General features: G+C 45.0%; 1 protein-coding gene across 1 annotated transcript in view; it reads right to left on the bottom strand.

Moving 5' to 3' along the window:
• Positions 1–18585, bottom strand: part of PLOD1 (procollagen-lysine,2-oxoglutarate 5-dioxygenase 1) — a 1142395-nt gene that overhangs the window by 548670 nt on the left and 575140 nt on the right. Inside the window, exon 10 of the mRNA XM_044063038.1 lies at positions 11175–11296. Coding sequence (XP_043918973.1) covers positions 11175–11296 — 122 coding nt within the window. The remainder of the gene's footprint in view (positions 1–11174; positions 11297–18585) is intronic.

The raw sequence follows: 18585 nt of genomic DNA, 5'->3' as shown, positions 1-18585 counted from the left end.
GACGCGGGCCGAGGATGTCGGTCCCGGTCTTTTCGTTTCTTGGGCGTTTGCGATGTCGGAATATCCGACGGCATTGTGTACGCAAATTTTTCGCCGAAAAAGTCTTCAGCGAACTCCGCCCGACGCCTGAGAGTGCGCTTGTTGAAGCAAGCACAGGCGACACAGGCCGAGACGTCGTGGTCTGGGCCAAGGCAAGGAAGACAGTACGAGTGGAAATCCTTATGAGGTATTTGTTTGCCACAAGACAGACAATTATTAACTTTTTCAGTAATTTCTGACATCGGCTGAGGCAAGAAAATGTCCCCAACGGGGTACTTAGCTTTTTTGATGACTTTGGATTTGAAGAATACAGGAGCTGACCGACCGGCACTTGCGAACTGCTTCTGCTTCGGGCACCGCGTGGCAAGAAAGACTGAAGAAAACGGCGTCGGCTGATGCTTATGTACTCCAGCCGCTCTGACGTCGGAGAGAAATGCGACATCAGCCGAAGTCGGACCCAGACTTTGGAATCCGGCCGACCGAGGGCTGCCTGAGGCAGGACAGCCCACATGTTATGACTGCAGTTGCATTCTTGAAGGACATCTGTACTATGTTCTTCGTGTTTCACTGTTGCAGTCATCACCTGTGGGAGGATTCCCAAAGCTGGGTAGAGGGGTGGTAGGATTGGTTAGAGCCCTAGGAATGGGGGCAAACCCTACCCTTGCCTTAAAGAACAGAGGTAGGTGATGATGCTTTGGCAGTGGTATGGACAGAAGTCCAGGTGGCAGTTTCCAGGATGTCCCTGATTGGAACTCCTTTGAGGAATGCTGAGGAAGTGTAGGCTGTCCTAGTGGAATGTTTCCCCTGTAAAGTATAGCAAAAATGGGTTCAGTGTGAGATTCATTGGTAAAAGGATAGTTTGGAAATGGGTTTCCCCTCTGCCCTTGGGGCAAATCTAACAAGGAGGTGGTCTGATTTCCTGAAAGATCTGTTATGGTCCAGATGTCTGTGCGCATCTAGTGAGTGCAGAATTATTTCCCCCCTTGTTTGAGGGTTAGGAAAGAGGGGGGTGAAGGGGTAGAGGTATGACCTAGCAGATAGTTACTTTAGATACCACCCTGGCTATAAAGGAGGGATTAGTCCTGAGGGAGACCCTGTCTGTATGGAAGAAGATGAAGGACTCAATGGCCAACAGTGCCTGAAGATAAGAAACCCTTCTGGCTGGGGCTATGGCTAGGAGAAAAGCCACCTTTCAGGAGAGGTATTTAAGTTCTGCTGAGGCAGCAGGTAGGAAGGGTAGTAGAGTTGTTTTTTCCCAAAACATAATTCAGGTCCCCGGCTTGAGTGGGTGGCCTTCTGGAAGGTCTGATATTAGAAGGCCCTCTGAGGCATTGCTTAATCAAAAGGTGGGATAACAGGAGCTGTTCTGTATCAAAGAGAGCTGAAATGGCTGGGGCATGGATTTGAACAGAGAACAAGGTCAGGCCAGTATTAAGTAGCTCTGCTAGGTAGTCTAGGATAAGAGGGATGGGAGGTGGTGAGGTATATTCCCCACTGGACTGGCTCCAGGAGCAGAATCTTTTCCATATTCCTGCATAAGATTTTCTGGTGCTAGTCCATCTGGCCTCTGTGATAATGTGTAGGATCTGTTTGCTTAACAGGGTCCCCTAGTCTGCCTTTTGAGTCTTTGCCAAGCTGACAGTTCAGGAGTCTGCGAGTCTGGGTGCAGCAGTCCTCCCCCCTGGAGTTAAGAGGTCAGGGGGAAGCTGACTGGGAGGCTGTAAGGTCAGGCTACTCAATAAGGGGTACCAATGTTGTCTGGGCCAATCTGGAGTAATGAGGATGGCCTTATGTCTCTCCTCCCTTAATCTGACCAGTACCTTGGGGATAAGAGGGAATGAGGACACAAACAGTGTTCTGGGGGAAGTGAAGGCATCCACCTCCCACGGTAGGTGATGATACCCCCTGGTACAGAATCTTTTCTGCTGCTAGTTGCGATGCGAAGTAAAAAGATCCAGCTCTTGAGACCCCCAACTCCTCGGTGATATGTGAATGGATTTTTCTGTATAGCTGCCACTGGAGGGGGTCCAGGAAGTTTCTGCTTAAGTGATCTGGTAGGATGTGGTCGAAGCTATGTGGGTATTGGCTATCAGGCATAGTTCCAAGGAAGAAGCTGCCAGCCCGAGGTACATGGCTAGCCTACACAGAGGGTAAGATAGGGTCCCTCCCTGTTAGTTGGTGTACCCCATTACTGTGGTGTTGTCCGTTTTGATTAGGAGAACCCCTGGCTTGAGACGGGGTTTGAAGGATGTCAGAGCCTTTTGTACTGTAAACATTTTTTTTCTGGTAGAAGTGTAAGGGAAGGTGGTGGGCAACCCAAAGACCTTTGGTACACCGCCTTCTAGGTGAGTGTCCCAAGCTACGTCTGAGGCGTCAGTGGTAGTGGTCTGCCCGGTTGGGCAGAGGTTGAAGGAAAGACCCTAGTTCTGGGCAGGGGCCCCTGCCAATAAGACACAAAAGACAATCACAAGGCCTTCTTTAGCTATGTTAGAAACCTGGGTGGAAACTCCCAGATATGCTCAGAGTTAGTCCAAAATGACACAAAATACACTGAACCCACTGACATTGCCAACATTCTGGCAGACAGGTTCAGTGCAAATTTCTCCCAAAAGGAGAAATAACTATCCCAGCAGAGTGTAGCCTCCCTAACATCTCAGATGCCCAGGTGAGAGCCGCCCTCTCTAAAGCTAAAAACACAGCATCAATGGGACCGGATGGTGTCCCGGGCTGTGTGCTACATGAACTCCAAGAGGAACTAAACCCACACATAAGGCTGCTGTTTAATCTTAGCCTTACTACAGGATATGTACCCAAAGAGTGGCGTACGGCAACAGTGGTCCCACTTCACAAAGGCGGTGCTTCTACGGACCCTGGAAATTACCGCCCCATAAGCTTGATGAGCCTGGTCTGCAAAGCTATGGAGAGGATCATTATGGAACTCATAAACAAAGACATTGGGGACCTATAGACATAGGATCCTACCCAATTTGGCTTTGTCAAGGGCAGATCCTGCCTTTTGAACTTGGTCGACTTTTTTGAAACAGTCACTAAGGCCATTGATGAGGGCAAGGCAGTTCACACAGCCTACCATGACCTTGCAAAAGCCTTTGACACAATACCCCACTCGGGCATCATAGACAAACTCACCAGCTTAAATATAAACCCATATGTCACAAGATGGGTTGCAAACTGGCTCAAGGACAGAACCCACAGGGTCAGAGTTGCTGGAGCTATGTCAGACTCTAAGCCAGTCACAAGCGGTGTCCCACAGGGCTCAGTCCTGGGACCCCTCTTGTTCGGCATTTATTTTTCCAAGGTACAGGCAAACATAGGAGGATTGTGGCTGACAAAGTTCGCAGATGACTGCAAACTGGGCGCCATAATTGATACTCCAGCGGACACAAACATCCTTCAGAGAGGCCACATAGAAACGGATAATTGGTGCCAGAGCCATGGCCTTAAGCTGAACGCCAAAAAATGTATAGTCAAACCCTTTGGGAAAAACAAGGTACCAATAAATTACCACATAGGTGGTAATCCATTAAGTACGGAAGAGGTAATCAGGGACCTAGGGACCCAGGTTGACAGTAACCTCTCATTTGACACTCACATTGCCAAAGTGGTTAGGAAGACCTTCTATATTGCCCACCTTATCATGAAGGGTTTCACATCTAGATCAAGAGAGGTCATTGTGCCCCTATACTCTTCTCTTATCAGGCCAATGATTGAGTACAATGCCCCATTTGGGATGTATCTCACCCGACACCTGCAGCAGTTGGAAAGACCCCAAAAGTTCCTCACCAAGAGGATAAAGGGTCTTAAACATATGTCATATGCTGCCCGACTGAAAAAACTCCAGCTCTATTCAGTCGCATACCGCCTACTCAGAGGTGATCTGTGCCTGACGTACAAGGCCATGTCCAATCCTGAATTAATGGACATGCTTCACCTCAGAAAATCCAAATCCATCAGAGCCACGAGAACAAGTGACTTAAACCTCAACACAGAAATAAATAGAACGTGCTGGAGGGACAGATTCATAACCCAGAGGCTCCCTACACTCTGGAACAGAATCCCAGTCCATGTTAGGCAGAGCCCCTCACTGACTCTATTCAAGAGAAATCTCGACGAGTGGATGGGAGATCGTAGGTTTACCCCGGGGGTCATCTCTGTGTCACTACTAGACAGAGGCATAGTAAACTAAACCCTAAAGGGCGTAGTATTCTCATCCTAAGGGGTGGTGTAAGCCACATACACTCTGGCTAGGCTTATAAATGCCCTAGGGCAGATAGCCTAGTACGAACCTATGAACCTATAAACTCAGCCCCTATACAGGGGGGCAGTGGTTGAGAGGTCCTCTGGAGGTAGAAAGTCCAGACTCCACAAGTTCTTTAGTTACCACTGAAGTTTTCTCATGTGAGACCTGGCCAGAGAAATTAGAAGGATGCCAGATGCCATGTACCTCAAGGCTCACAGGGGCTTCATTGTCATTTGGAGACATCTGCAAGCCAGCTGGTGAGAAAAAGCTGCAGGAATCTCTGATTTTTGGGGATAGGAAGGCCATTTGGGCTGCAGAGTGCAAGAAAATGATCTTCCTGGAGGGTTTTTTGTCCTGATTTGTTCTAATAAATGGTGTACCCTGAGGGGGTTAGGAGGGCTTTGACAAAGAGGGGGCCCTGGAGGAGCTATTCTTTGCCATCTGCCTGACGGAGGCAGTTGTCCAGATAAGGGTACATTTTAATGTTTTTCTGTCTGCCAAAGGCTATGGTCAGGGCTAAGGCCTCTTGTAGAGGTAGGGTAACTACCCACGCATTTATGGTCAGCCTAGGCAGCAACTGCTGCCAAGTTAATATTTTGAATTTGGTGACCACCCAGAAGGTGTTCTGAATGGGTAGATCCAAGTTGGGGTGCCAAGTGCCCTCTATCCTAGGAGCAAGGAGTTGTGTGGAATAAGAGCCTCTACTTGATGGATCTAGTTCCACTGCCCCTAGGGACAAGTGAGCTTGGGCGAGTTCCAGTGCCTCTGTTCAGAGATATTGAGGTAAGGGTATCCCACTTAGAACTGGGAGTTAGTAGAAGGAAAATTCGTATCCTTGACAATATATGTTTAAGACCCAATGGTTCTTGGTAGTTGGTGATTGAAAAGGAGTGCAGAAGGGGGAGAGGGAGTCCTGAGGGATTTTTACCATACAGGGGTGACTTAGAACACCCTGCCTTTGGAGTGGAAGTGGTCCACCTTTTGGTTCTCTGCTGACCCTGGGATAGGAGTCTGGATGGTCTGTCCCTGTGGGGGCTTACCTTGCCCCTGTTTGCTAGGTGCAGGGAAGGACCAGTGTTTAGAGGGAAAATTCCTTCTGAACCTAGAAAGTTGTACCTGAAGGAAATCTTTTACTGTCTGCATAAATTTTGCTTTGTCTTCCATCTTTTTAAGCACCTCTTCTGCTTTTAGTCCAAACAATCGGTCCTTATTCAAAGGTGCATCAAGTAATTTAGATTTGACATGATCAGGCAGAGGTTGTTCCTTCAACCATGCATGTCTCCTAATGACAGATCCTGACACTGCTGCACTGCTTGCGGCTTCTAGGGTGTCATATCCACAGTGTAAAGAGTGTTTAGCCACTTGACAAGTAGACTGCAGTAAATCTGCCAACGCTTTTGAATTGACAGAGTCAGTAAAGGTAGAAATCTTTTGTTTTAATACTTCCAAAATGTGTTGTTAAAATTTTAACGTGGAACTGACAGTTGAGTGCTCTGATAGCTAAGGTTGCAGAGGTGTATACTTTTTTACCCCGTCTGTCCAGAGGTCTGGAACCCTTGTCAGGAGGAATAGGGTTCTTTTTTGAGCTAGACTTAGCTCCTTTATTTCCCTGCATAATTACCTCCAGGTCTGCAGCAGGATTTCTGTACAGGTGTTTGTGAGAATCCGGTACTCTCTAATACCCGTCAGGTTTTCTGGGAGCAGGTGGGTGGTCGTCAGGAGTTAAACTGGATTTATGAAAGACATCATCAACCACCTGTAAAATAGGAGGGATGGCCAAGGGTCTGTGCTGGGGCAGCTCTAGAAACACTCTTAGTCTTTTCTTAGACTGAGGGAAGTCCTGGGATTCCCAGTGGAAATTCTCCCTGAGGGTGTGATGGGCTTCCCCAAAGGAAGGATCTTCTCGTGGGGAGGCAGAATGAATGGATTCCTCTGCATCTGAATCCTCATAAGCAGTCAGAGGTAGTTGTTCCTCTTCAAAAACTGAATAATCAGACTCCTCAGAATCCTGTTCTGTCAGTGTTTCAGGAGAAAGGTCTCTTTTCCCTTTAAAAGTTGTGGCCTGACTACCCCTAATAAGGGCGACAAGATCCTCTGTCATTTTAAGCATTTCAGGGAGGTGGAGCAGGAGTAAAGTGGTGGCTAAAGGCAGTTTTCCTAGGAGTGGCCTTGCCTCTAGGCCTAAGAGTATGCATCGGTATGAGAGAAATGGTAGTAGGGGGAGAAGATGTCATTTTTTTGTCTAGATTCGGTAGTGCGAAATAGCTCCTCTGAAGCCGGTGTCTGCGTCGCAGCTCTGGATCCAACCATGGTAGAGACAACCAAAGGCTCAGAAGACAAAGATGACGTCTGCAGCGTACCGGACTCTGAAAGTGTCTCAGTAGAGGCCTGCAAAGATAATGAATCAAGCATCAGGAGCTGCGAAGTTGCCTCACTGCTGAATTCCAGAGAACTGACAACCTGCTTCACGGCAGAGTCGTTGGAAAGCTTGGCCTTGACTGGTCTGTCTCTATCTTTACACTTACGTTTTTTCGGAATGTCTACGGATAGTGTGTTGATGGATGCCATTTTGGCTGCAATAAGACCTCTACAATGAATGGTTCTTGCGTTAAAGAGGGCACAGAACTGGCAACGGGAGACATTGTGGTCTGGAACTAAACAAGTGATGCAGTAAGAATGGAAATCTCGGTGTGGTATCTGCTTTCTACAGGCAAGACAATTGTTAACTTTTTCTGACATCGGTTAGTGAGAGAAAAAAAAGGATCCCCCAATGGGGTACTTGCTTTAGAAATTTTCAGCTGAAATTGAAACTTTGGTAGAGGCCAACTGGCACATTTGTGAATTGCTTCTGCTACAGGCTCTGTGGCAAGAAAGACTGATGTAATGATGTTGGCTATCTTCCTTTATAGCACTGACGACCTGACATCAGACAGCAAGTGACAGCAGCTGACACAGAAAAAAACTGACTCTGGTATTCGGGCCGGCCTAGGGCTACCGCAGCAGGGATAACCCACAGGTGATGACTGCAACAGTGAAACACGAAGAACATGTGGGGGCCACAGCACCAGGGCCTGTTATTCACAAAGCTGAAGGGGTTTACTCCAGAATCATTTTGTTACTAAAAAAGGGACTCACCTGGAGAGCCATCATAGATTTATCATTTCTAAGCACCTCTGCAAAAGTTTCAAAATTCAAAATGCTTCCCTTACAGTCGGTCCTAGCACTGCTTCCAGAGCACTGTTTCATGGTGATTTTCGAATTCAAGGACACATCATATTCCTACTGCTCCCAGTTTCTGGAAATTGTTCAGATTTGCTGTGTCTGGCTTAAATGATCAGTTTTCTGCATTACCCTCTTGGCTATTTACTACACCCTGAGTGTTTACAAAGTGTCTGACCCCAGTAGTTGCTTACTGCAAAACATCCACATTTTTCCTTATTTAGTTGACTTGCTGATTCGTGCCTGGACTCCTTAGACAAGGTCACACTGCTCCTTTCCCGTCTGGGCTTCAAACTGAACCTTCAAAAGTTCTTCCTCACACCATCTCAACAAACTATTTTCCTGGGGTGTAGGATAGGCACAGTAAAAAGAAACAAAGTTCTATCTTATCAGGACACTTTCTTGGATTTCTCTCTTCTAGATGTGGCCTCAGCAAGAGAGCACCTCAAAATTCTAGGTCTTGTGGCATCAATGATTCTCATGACACTTCTAGCTGGACAACACATGAAAATAATTCAGTAGTACTTAAAGAATTGCTGGACCTAGCACCTTTATCCCTTGGGTTTCCAGGCACCAGTATTGGGATTTGTGAAACAGGAACTGCAGTGGTGGAGGGATCAACTGTCCCTGAATCTAGGATTCTCTTTCTGTCTTCAGATCACAGTCCAATCTGTCTACACAGACTCTTCAGATTTTGCATGGAGCACAGTTTCCACTGGAGTCGAAGTGCAAGGCTTGTAGGGGGTCCTCAGGACACACCAAAGCACATAACCATAAAATAAATGATGGCAGTGATTCATGCCTTAAAAGTTCATCTGTTACAGACTCTGGGTCCCCTTCTAGTAGTCAAAGACAACACTACCATGATGTGGCACCTGAACAAGCAATGGGGTACAAGGTCATAACCTCTTTACTGGTTGACAATGACGGTCTGGGAGCTGGCTGTACAGCATTCTCTGACTCTTCAGGCCTCATACATTATGTCACTGCAAAACACAGTTGCAGGCAGTCTAAGCAGATCCTGGACAGACTCTCATGAGTGGAAGCTTCATGTAGATGTCTTCCAGGACTTGATTCAGATGTGGGGAACATCTCAAGTAGATCTGTTTGCACTTTTCAAAGCAGAAAACATTCTGTCCAATGCCTACTTGCACTCATGCTTGGAAGACAGACAACCTATCATCCCCATGGTCAGGAAGGTTCCTGTATGCATTTCCACCCTTTCCAGTTATTCCCAAGGTAACTCTAAAAATTCAGAAAGAATTACTAAAGAGTCCTGTGGTAGCCCTCTTTTGGCTCAGACAATGCTGGTTCTCCCTTTTAATGGAACTGGCAAATGACAATTTCCACAAGCTTGTTCACAGACTGAATCTGCCCACACATTATCAGGGGCAAATGATATACACCAACTTAAGGTAATTGCAACTGACAACCTGGATGATTCTATTTTGATATCTTTAGGCACTTGTTCCATGAGGATGTGCAGCAGGCACTTAAGGAGGCAATAAAATCTGCAACTAGAAAGTCTTACATTTTCAAGTGGAAGAGGTTTACAAGGTGGTACCCATCCAACAACAGAGGTTCTGAAAGGGTATCAACCCCTACAATTCTGAAATATTTGTGTGATCTAGTTAAGAGATGGTTCATCATACACTTCTATCAAAGTGTATCATGTGGCCATCTTAACTTGTCTGCCCATGGATCCCACTTTTTTGTCTCTTTCTGTGGTCAGTTTATGAAAGGAGTACTGTAGGTGAGACCCTTTTAAAAGCAAATTCCTCTTCCACTGGATCTCAACTTTATTCTTGAAAAAATGGCCTTACCTCCTTTTGACCCTGTTACTCGGGCTGATTTATGGTTCATTACTTGGAAGACTTTTACTTATTGCTCTGATATTTGCAAAGCGAGTCTCTGAACTGCAAGGTCTCATGGTGGGCCAACCCTGATTTTTCACAAGGACACGGTTGTGTTACACACTAATCCATCATTCATGCCTCAAGTTGTTTTCTGAATTTACCTTGAATCAAGCCATCAGTCTCCCATAGTTCTATCCTGATTCAAAAAACAAGGGAGAAAGGATTTCTCATACCCTGGATGCACACAGGTAGCTCAGGTACTACCTTGACAAAACAAAGACTTTTAGGAATGCTGAATAGCTGTTTGTCTCCTATATGGGGGATAAGAAAGGTCAACCTGTCTCTTGGCAAACTACTGCATGATGGTTGTCCTCTGCCATTGTTTACGATTTCTTCCACCATGGTAAATCTCTTCCAGGCTAGGTTAAGGCTCACTCGACTGAGGCCTTACATTCTTCGATAGCATATTGAAAAGAGGTAGACTCTAGAAGCAGTCTAGAGGCAGCAACCTGGTCCTCTGTTCATACCTTCACAAAGCACTACAAACTGGATTCCTTTTCAAGGAACAGAACAGACTATGCTAGGACCATTCTCCTGGCGTTCCTGGATCATTATCCCTCCACCTCCCAGGTATAGTAAGCTCTGGGAGTCTACCCAAAAATGCCACTGAGGCTGTGGGAATGATGAACACAGTACAGTTATGCAAGTCCTGCTTACCTGTAACAGATGTTCACATTCCTCAATGTCATAGTAACAGCACCCACCTGACACCCCTCAGAATGTACATAGTTGAGGTGAGTTTCAGCCTCTTTGATTTGGTTATTGTTGGATTTGTTTTTTATATGGTAAACTGACTGGCTGTGAAGTTATTCTTGCTAGATGATTCCAGCTTCATGTATTTTCTTCTATTTCTTTGTGGAAGCAAAAATGCTTGAACGCTCACTTGCTGTAGCAGCTGAAAGCTTCCCTCTCAGGATAAGCTCAGCCAATCAGGTGTCACAGGAATATGGGGTGGAGTCTGAGATTTTGAAAGCTAGCCAGTACTGGGTTACCTTGGTAGATAATCAAAAATGCCACTGAGGCAGTGAGCAATTCAAACATCTACTGTTATACATAAGAAGGACTTGTGCAACAATACTTCCTACACCTCCCCTGCTATGAACCACATCAAGCTCTGTCAATTTAAGCCAACACAGTGGATGCTGCCAATAGTTATGTTATGTCTGCTTTACCTCACCACTGGAGGATGTGATTCCTGATTCCCTACAACCTCCCAGAGTATGTGGCTACGATGCCTGCCCCTCATGACCTTGCCCTATCTCAAACTGTTGCAGCTGCTTGTCACTGTATCCCTTCTCCTGTGTAAGTGATGATGACTGTGCAAATCCTTAACCTGTGTGAGTATGGTAATATCTGATATATAACATGGTCAGAGCATGCAATGCTTGCATAGCATGGTATGGTAATGCATGCATCGTTTTATTGATTGTATCATGGCCCACAGTTAAGGGTCACACGCTGCCTTTTTGCCAATAAGACGATGCCCTGTACCTGTCTGTACCTTGCTGTGCTGCAACTCCTAAATGTTCAACTCCTGACTCACATACTCACCCCAGCCATCACACTAACTCATGCAACTGTAAAGTTACATTCACCACATTTTCAGTTTCTTAAGTATGTTGCCACTTCAACATAGCCCTAAACCACCTAATGACAAGAGGTGGGGACATGATAATTATAAATACTTTTTTTTTTTTTTTGCAAAAAAAAAAAGTTCAGACTACAGACATGCTCTGACTTACATTCCCATATTGCGTGCATCGGCATTCTCAACATTCTGCTCTGAGCCAATAACTTTTACTCCACTGAAATCGCTCTGATATTCCTCCAAAAACTTTCTCACATTGGAGTCATGGTGAGCTTCCTAAAAAGAAAGGAAAGAAAAAAGGTATGATTCTGTTCAGATCAAAAAGCCTTCTACAGTATCCACTGCAGAACAGAAATGTTGAGCTAACTAAGCAGAATCCTGGAAGGTTGGTTTTACAAAAAGAGGGAGACAGTAAACCATAAGACTCTTCTGATTTAAACACTTCTTGATTATTTCATCTGAAAAAGATAAATTCTGATTACAGTTTACAGAAAGCATTACACTGACAACAGTAAACAGCGTTCTGCTTGCCATTTATTTCACTGCAGCTTCCCTTCCAGCACCATCTTGCACGGTGGCATTACATTCTGTGCAATTATTCTCGCTTTATATCTACTTATGGTAACTGCCTTGATATACAATCATCTCCATGAATATAAAGCTAGTTCATAAAAGTAACAGCAAGAATGCAAAATAAAATGCATGTTTCCCACCCAACTGATAAGGAACAAGAGTTTAGCTTGGGCATCCTGCAGGCTACTACAGCACCAGAAACGAGAAGGAGAGACTTTTTGCTGATTCTAAGTATATTTTTGGCTTTTTCTCAACTGTTTTTGCTTATTGCACTTTAAAAGCCATTTATACTGTGGTTCTGTTCATATTTCTGCTGCATTTTACTGTTAAATCATTTTACTGTATGTGCACTTGAATTTTCAACTTAAAGTTAATAATTTAAACTGCATTTACTACTGTAGGCGTCACACTCATGTGTGACTACCTTTTCTGTGCGTAATTACTGTTAAATTCCTCTTTTTTGCTTAAATTCTCAAAAAAACCCCCACAAAAAACAAAAATAATACTATCTGTTTTGCTTGTTTCCTGCCTTTTCCTATACTAGAATCGTCCAGATCCCAGATTTGCTGGTTTCAGGACTTTAGTTTGTGTTTCTGAGTTGTCCAAACCTTGTTGTGGTAGTGGGAAGTCTTTCTGCTCATCAGTGAGAGTGGTAAGCATTGAGCAGTCTATATGTCGCAAGACGAGTGGTTTTCAGCTCTGAAATTGAACCTTATTGGCCGTTTTGGGATGACTTCTACCCCTTTCAACTTTCCGATTAAAAACCCGTGTTTTGCTCATCGCGCAGTGCTATTTAGCTATGCTTCCTCGTGTTCAGCACTTGTTCAGTTAGGCACTAAGTAAGCTACAAATTACTACAGCACTCAACCTTCCTCATTACCTAGAGGAAAACGGTTTTAGTACTTACTTACCTAGAGGGAAAACAGCTCCTGTATTACTTTCCTCACTTGTCTAGAGGAAAATAGTTTTTATTCAGGCATGTTCAAGGGTCAGCTCTCAGTGTTCTCTCCTGTCTATCTGATTAATCTGGGCATCTTGAGGTAATGTAGCAATTGCCTAATGTACACAGACAACCCTCTTCTCCTGCCACCCAACACTACAACCTGTGAGAGATGCACTTATCTAGCCAAACTAGAGGCAAAGTTCTCTCCAACCAAGACTGAACTTGATAGTCAAGAAGAGAAGGTAAACACTCACACCACACCACACTCATCACATAGTTCCACTAAACCTACACCACCAAAACCCACACATAGAAACACAAAAACATTCACAGAGGCTCTCAATAATAATCTGCCCAAGCAAAAGAGACCTCCAAAGTGGAAACGCAAGCAATCTCCACCCCCCCAACACAACCCAAATGACACATACCACAGACTCAGTGTGCCACTCAACCACAGCCCATAAGGCAAAACAATGTACCCAACACACTAGTCATAGGTGACTCTATAGTCAAGCACACTGAAGTCCAACTCACCAGGATAAACAAGGAGAAGGTTACTGTCAGCTGCCTGTTGGGTGGCAGGATCTGCCACATAACCCATGCACTCAGGTCACTCCACAACAAGTACAAATATAACTCTGTTATTGTCCATGTTGGTGTGAATGACCTGAGATGTACCTCCCTGGACTACATGAAAAGAGACATGGAAGAGTTTGATCTTGTAGCCCAAGCAGTTATGACCCTAGCCCTGAGTAGCATCCTGCCATTGCCCAGAATGATACCGCAGAACAAGGACAAAATGATCGACTTCAACAACTGGCTAAGCTTCTGGTGTCATTCTAATGGGATCCAGTATCTATCTGCCTGGGACAAAATGGTCGACAGACCACGATGCTTTGGCAGAGATGGCCTGCACCTGTCACCCTTGGGACTCCGGATACTGGCTAAGGTTCTTGCTGCCCCTATAGAGCCTTTTTTAGGCAAGGTTCAAATGACAAATTTACCACCATAACAGGTGCAGGCAAGCAAAAACTGAGGGTAATGCTATTCAATGCTAGAAGTCTAAACCTCAAAATACACTCACTCGAGGCACTCCTTAAAATGAAGAACATCGATATCTGTGCAGTGACTGAGACCTGGTTCAAGGCTTCAGAGAGCACCCCTGCATTACCAGGCTATAACTCATACCACACCTTTCAGCCATCTAACCTAGACTGGAACACTAAAGGCGGAAGTGTGTCCATATTCATTAAGGATATCCACACCTCCAGGCTAGTTGCTCAGCATAATGCATCCGAGATTATCTAAGTGCAACTAACCCTGGGCAAAACTGCAATCCAAATTGTAGCTTGCTACAGATTCCCCCACCATGCCCCAGGATTCCCACTCCTCTTTTCCTGATATACTGGAAAATATTAGGGTTGAACCAAACACCCTCATAATGGGCGATTTCATCTACCCCACCACTAACTGGGAAACTACTCATGTACCAACTCCTTCGCTCAACTCTTTCTGGAGTTCATAAATTTCAATGCCCTGGATCAACTTATCCACACCCCCACCAGGGGCAACAATATCCTAGACCTAGTCATTACCAACATGAGTGACATCTGAAGTCAACTCCTTGTTGGTCAGATCCGACCATAAGCTAATTACCCTAGATATCCACATCCCACCCCTAACCCCATTAAGGAAACCACTATAAAAATTTTCTCCAAAGCCAACTTCATGCTTCTTAAGACAGAAGTGGCAAACTTCATGACACCCATGCAGAAGGACAATACAGTTATGACTGCTGAATCCTACACAAATGCACTCTATAAACACTTACACGAGTGCATGGATCAGGCTATTACTAACAGAACCAAGATGCTATCCTGCAAAAAAAAGGAAGCCAATCTGGTGGTCCCCTGCCATAAACAACTCTACAACAGAAGGAAGAAACTGTTGCAAAAGAGAGTAAAATCCCATGAGTGGAGGAACTCCCTGGTCAGCTTCAGTAAGAAGCTGAGATCCCTCATAAAATCCTCCAAAGCTAGCTACAAAAACAAAATTGCCACTGATTCTAAGGACAACCACAAAGCATTCTATAGCTATGTCAAGAATCTCAATGGCAACACCCATATCTCCTCTGAGTTACAGCACAATGGCAAAATAATTACAGAACCAACTGATATTGCCAGTATAGATTCAGTGCTAACTTTACCCCCCCTCTCACCCCCTAAAGGGCCCATATCTATACCGGAAGAATGCAGAGTCCCTGTTATCACAACTACGCAGGTAAAAACTGCACTCTCTAAAGCCAAGAACATAGCATCCATGGGACCAGACAACATCCCAGGCTACATTTTACACGAACTTCAGAACAAACTGGCTCCCCATCTAAGCACCATGTTCATTCATAGCCTCACTTTAGGCTTTGTGCCTGCTGAATGGCACACAGCAACAGTTATCCCACTCCACAAAGGGGGAGCCACCAAGGACCCCGTGAACTATCGCCCTATTAGCCTGACAAGCCTGGCATGTAAGGCCATGGAATGTATCATCATGGAACTTATAAACAAAGACATTGGTAACCTCCAAACTCTGGACCCCACTGAGTTTGGGTTTTTGAAAGGCAGAACATGCCTCCTGAATCTGATCAACTTCTTTGAAGTAGTCACCAAAGCTGTAGACGAGGTTAAGGTGGTTCACACAGCATATCTTGACCTCGCCAAAGCTTTCAACACCATCCCTTATTCTGGAATTATAGATAAACTCACTAAATTAGGTATAAACCTTTACATCACAAGATGGGCTGCCAAATGGCACACTGACAGAACCCACACTGTAAAAGTTGCAGACTCCAAATCTGACTTCAAACCAGTGACAGGTGGAGTACCACAGGGTTCAGTCCAGGGCCCTCTCCTGTTTGGTATCTATTTCTCTGAAGTTAACAGATGGTCTCTGGTTAATGAAGTTCACAGATGACTGCAAACTAGGAACCATAGTTGAGTCCTCAAATGAAGTGGACATCCTACAGGAGGGCCTCACTGAGACAGACACCTGGTGGCAGAGCCATGACCTCAAGCTTAATGCCAAAAAGTGCATTGTCATCCCCTTTGGTAAAAACTCCATACCCATAAACTACCACATAGGCGGCAGTCTACTTAGTGCCAAATGTGTGATAAGAGACCTTGGGACCCAGGTGGACAGTAGTCTCTCCTTTGATAATCACATCGCCACAGTAGTCAGGAAATCCTTCTACGTGGCACACCTCATCATGAAAGGGTTCTCATCCAGGAAAAAAAGAGGTCATTGTTCTCCTCTACTCGTTACTCATTAGACCCATTACAGAGTACAATGCCCCTTTTGGAATGTACCTCACAAGACATCAGCAACAACTGGAAAGGCCGCAGAAGTACCTCACCAAGAGGATTACTGGCCTCAAACAGATGCCCTATGCTGTCCATCTCAAAAAACTCCAGCTTTACTCCGTACCATATCGCCTACTCTGAGGTGATCTCTGCCTAACATACAAAGCTATGTCAAACCCAGAGCTGTTGGGCATGCTACACCTAAAGAAATCCCAATCTCTCTGAGCTATACGCTCTAGGGACCTAAACCTTATCACCACAATAAACAGAACATGCTGGAGAGATAGATTCCTGTCCTAGAGACTTCCCATACTCTGGAACAAACTACCCATCTATGTCAAGCAGAGTTCCTCATTAGCACTCTTCAAGAAAAATCTTCATGAGTGGATGGAAAATAGGAAATTCACTTTGGGGATCACTTCTGTGGCTCTGCTCGACAGGGGCACAGGAAAATAACTTTATTGGGTGGCAAAAGCCAGGAAACCTTGTTGGCTAGGCTTACTTAGGCCCTTGGGCCGACAACCTAGTACCTACCTATGAACCTACTATTTCTTACCATGTATGACATAATATTTATGACAAGGTCGGGGAATGCTTCTTTAATAAACTGTTCCTAAAGGGACATGTTTATGGTGAGGGGTGGCACGATGGTGCAACACTTAAGATTTCCTGCATCACAATGATAAATTATCCAGTTTGTTACTTGTCTGGGGATCCTTCTGTGTGGAGCTCTGCATGTCCTTTTTATTACCACATGAGTTTTTTTGGGTGCTTCAGTTTCCTCCCACATCCCAGAAACATAATGCAAGTGATACAGTTCCTTCAAACAGTCCATAAATATGTGTGTGTGTGTGTGTGTGTGTGTGTGTGTGTGTGTGTGTGTGTGTGTGTGTGTGTGTGTGTGTGTGTGTGTGCATGTATACTGTGATGGGCTGATGATTTCTTCAGTTTGTTTTTCACATTTCTGTGTCCACCTAGTGCTAGGACAAGCTCTGGCTTCCCTGTCCTGAAACAGATGAAGCAGTTATAACAGAATGAATGAATGAGTGTGTCTGGTGATTGTAACCAAGCAAAGACAATATGTTACTGTAACAAGAGCTGATTTAAATGTTTCCAGACATGAAAGACAAGCAACTAGCTGTAAGTGGCAAGCAAGGAATGGAGTTTGTTAAAACCAAGTGATCTATGGATCCCGTACATCTGTTTAACTGCATGAAAAGTTGTCGAGTTTAATCTCAACCAGAACACAGCTGTGCAACTGCAGTGAGACTTACATGAAAAAAACATGCATTTCTGAGGAACCATTTTACAGCCAGTCTAGAAATGTTGAAAGTTCATGGGCATGAACACTCAACTTACTCTTCAACCACCAGATAGGATGCAGCTTCTGACAAGCACACACATCACTATTTTATTTCAGTTCATAGGTTCATAGGTTGATACTAGGCTATCTGCCCTAGGGCATTTATAAGCCTAGCCAGAGTGTGTTTGGCTTTCGCCACCCTTTTAGATTAGTTGACTGTGCCTCCGTATAGTAGGTCACAGAAGGTAGCCCTTTTAACGTTAGTTTACTGTACCTCTGTCAAGCAGGGACACAGAAGAGATCCCAGGAGTAAACTTACGATCTCCCATCCATTCGTCAAGATTTCTCTTGAAGAGGGTCAGTGAGGGGCTCTGCCTAACATGGATTGGAATTTTGTTTCAGAGTGAGGGGAGCCTCTGGGATATGAATCTGTCCCTCCAGCATGTCCTATTTATTTCTGTGCTGAGGTTCAAGTCCCTGGAGCATGTAGCTCTAAGGGATTTGGATTTCCTGAGGTGAAGCATGTCCATTAATTCTGGGTTGGACATGGCCTTATACGTCAGACACAGATCGCCTCTGAGTAGGCAGTACGCAACTGAGTAGAGCTTGAGTTTCTTTAGCTGAACTGCATAGGGCATCTGTTTGAGCCCCTTGATCCTCTTGGTGAGATACTTTTGGGGTCTTTCCAGTTGCTGCAGGTGTCGGGTAAGGTACATCCCAAATGGGGCACTGTATTCAATTATTGGCCTGATAAGTGATGAGTAGTGGGGCATAATGATCTCTCTTGATCTAGATGTGAACCCTTTCGTGATAAGGTGGGCTACATAGAAGGTCTTTCTAACCACTTTGGCAATGTGATTGTCAAAGGAGAGATTGCTATCTACTTGGGTCCCCAAGTCCCTGATTACTTCTTCCGTTCTTAATGGATTACCACCTATGTGGTAATTTGTGGGCACTTTGTGTTTCCCAAAGGGGATGACTATGCACTTTTTGGCATTTAGCTTTAGGCCATGGCTCTGGCACCAGTTATCCGTCTCTGTGAGACCCTTTTGGAGGATGCTTGCGTCAGCTGGAGAGTCGATTACGGCACCCATTTTGTAGTCATCTGCAAACTTGGTCAGCCATAGTCCACCCGTGTTAGCCTGTACCTCAGAGAAATATATACCGAACAAGAGAGGTCCCAGGACTGAGCCTTGTGGGACGCCACTTGTAACTGGTTTAGAGTCTGACATGGCACCTGCTATTCTGACCATGTGGGTTCTATCCCTGAGCCAGTTTGCAACCCAATACTACCTCTGTACTGTGATTCTTACTGGTTCAGAACATTGTTAACTTTGTCATTCTTCGTGTTTGAAGTTTTTCTCCCCGGGCCTCTACTGAAAATGGACAT

Source organism: Protopterus annectens, chromosome 2.part1 (genome assembly GCF_019279795.1).
Source record: "Protopterus annectens isolate FY-2018-M chromosome 2.part1, PAN1.0, whole genome shotgun sequence".
In the NCBI taxonomy this organism is placed as follows: domain Eukaryota; kingdom Metazoa; phylum Chordata; order Ceratodontiformes; family Protopteridae; genus Protopterus; species Protopterus annectens.
The sequence above is the reverse complement of the archived record's forward strand: the minus strand, read 5'-3'. Positions and strand labels throughout refer to the sequence as shown.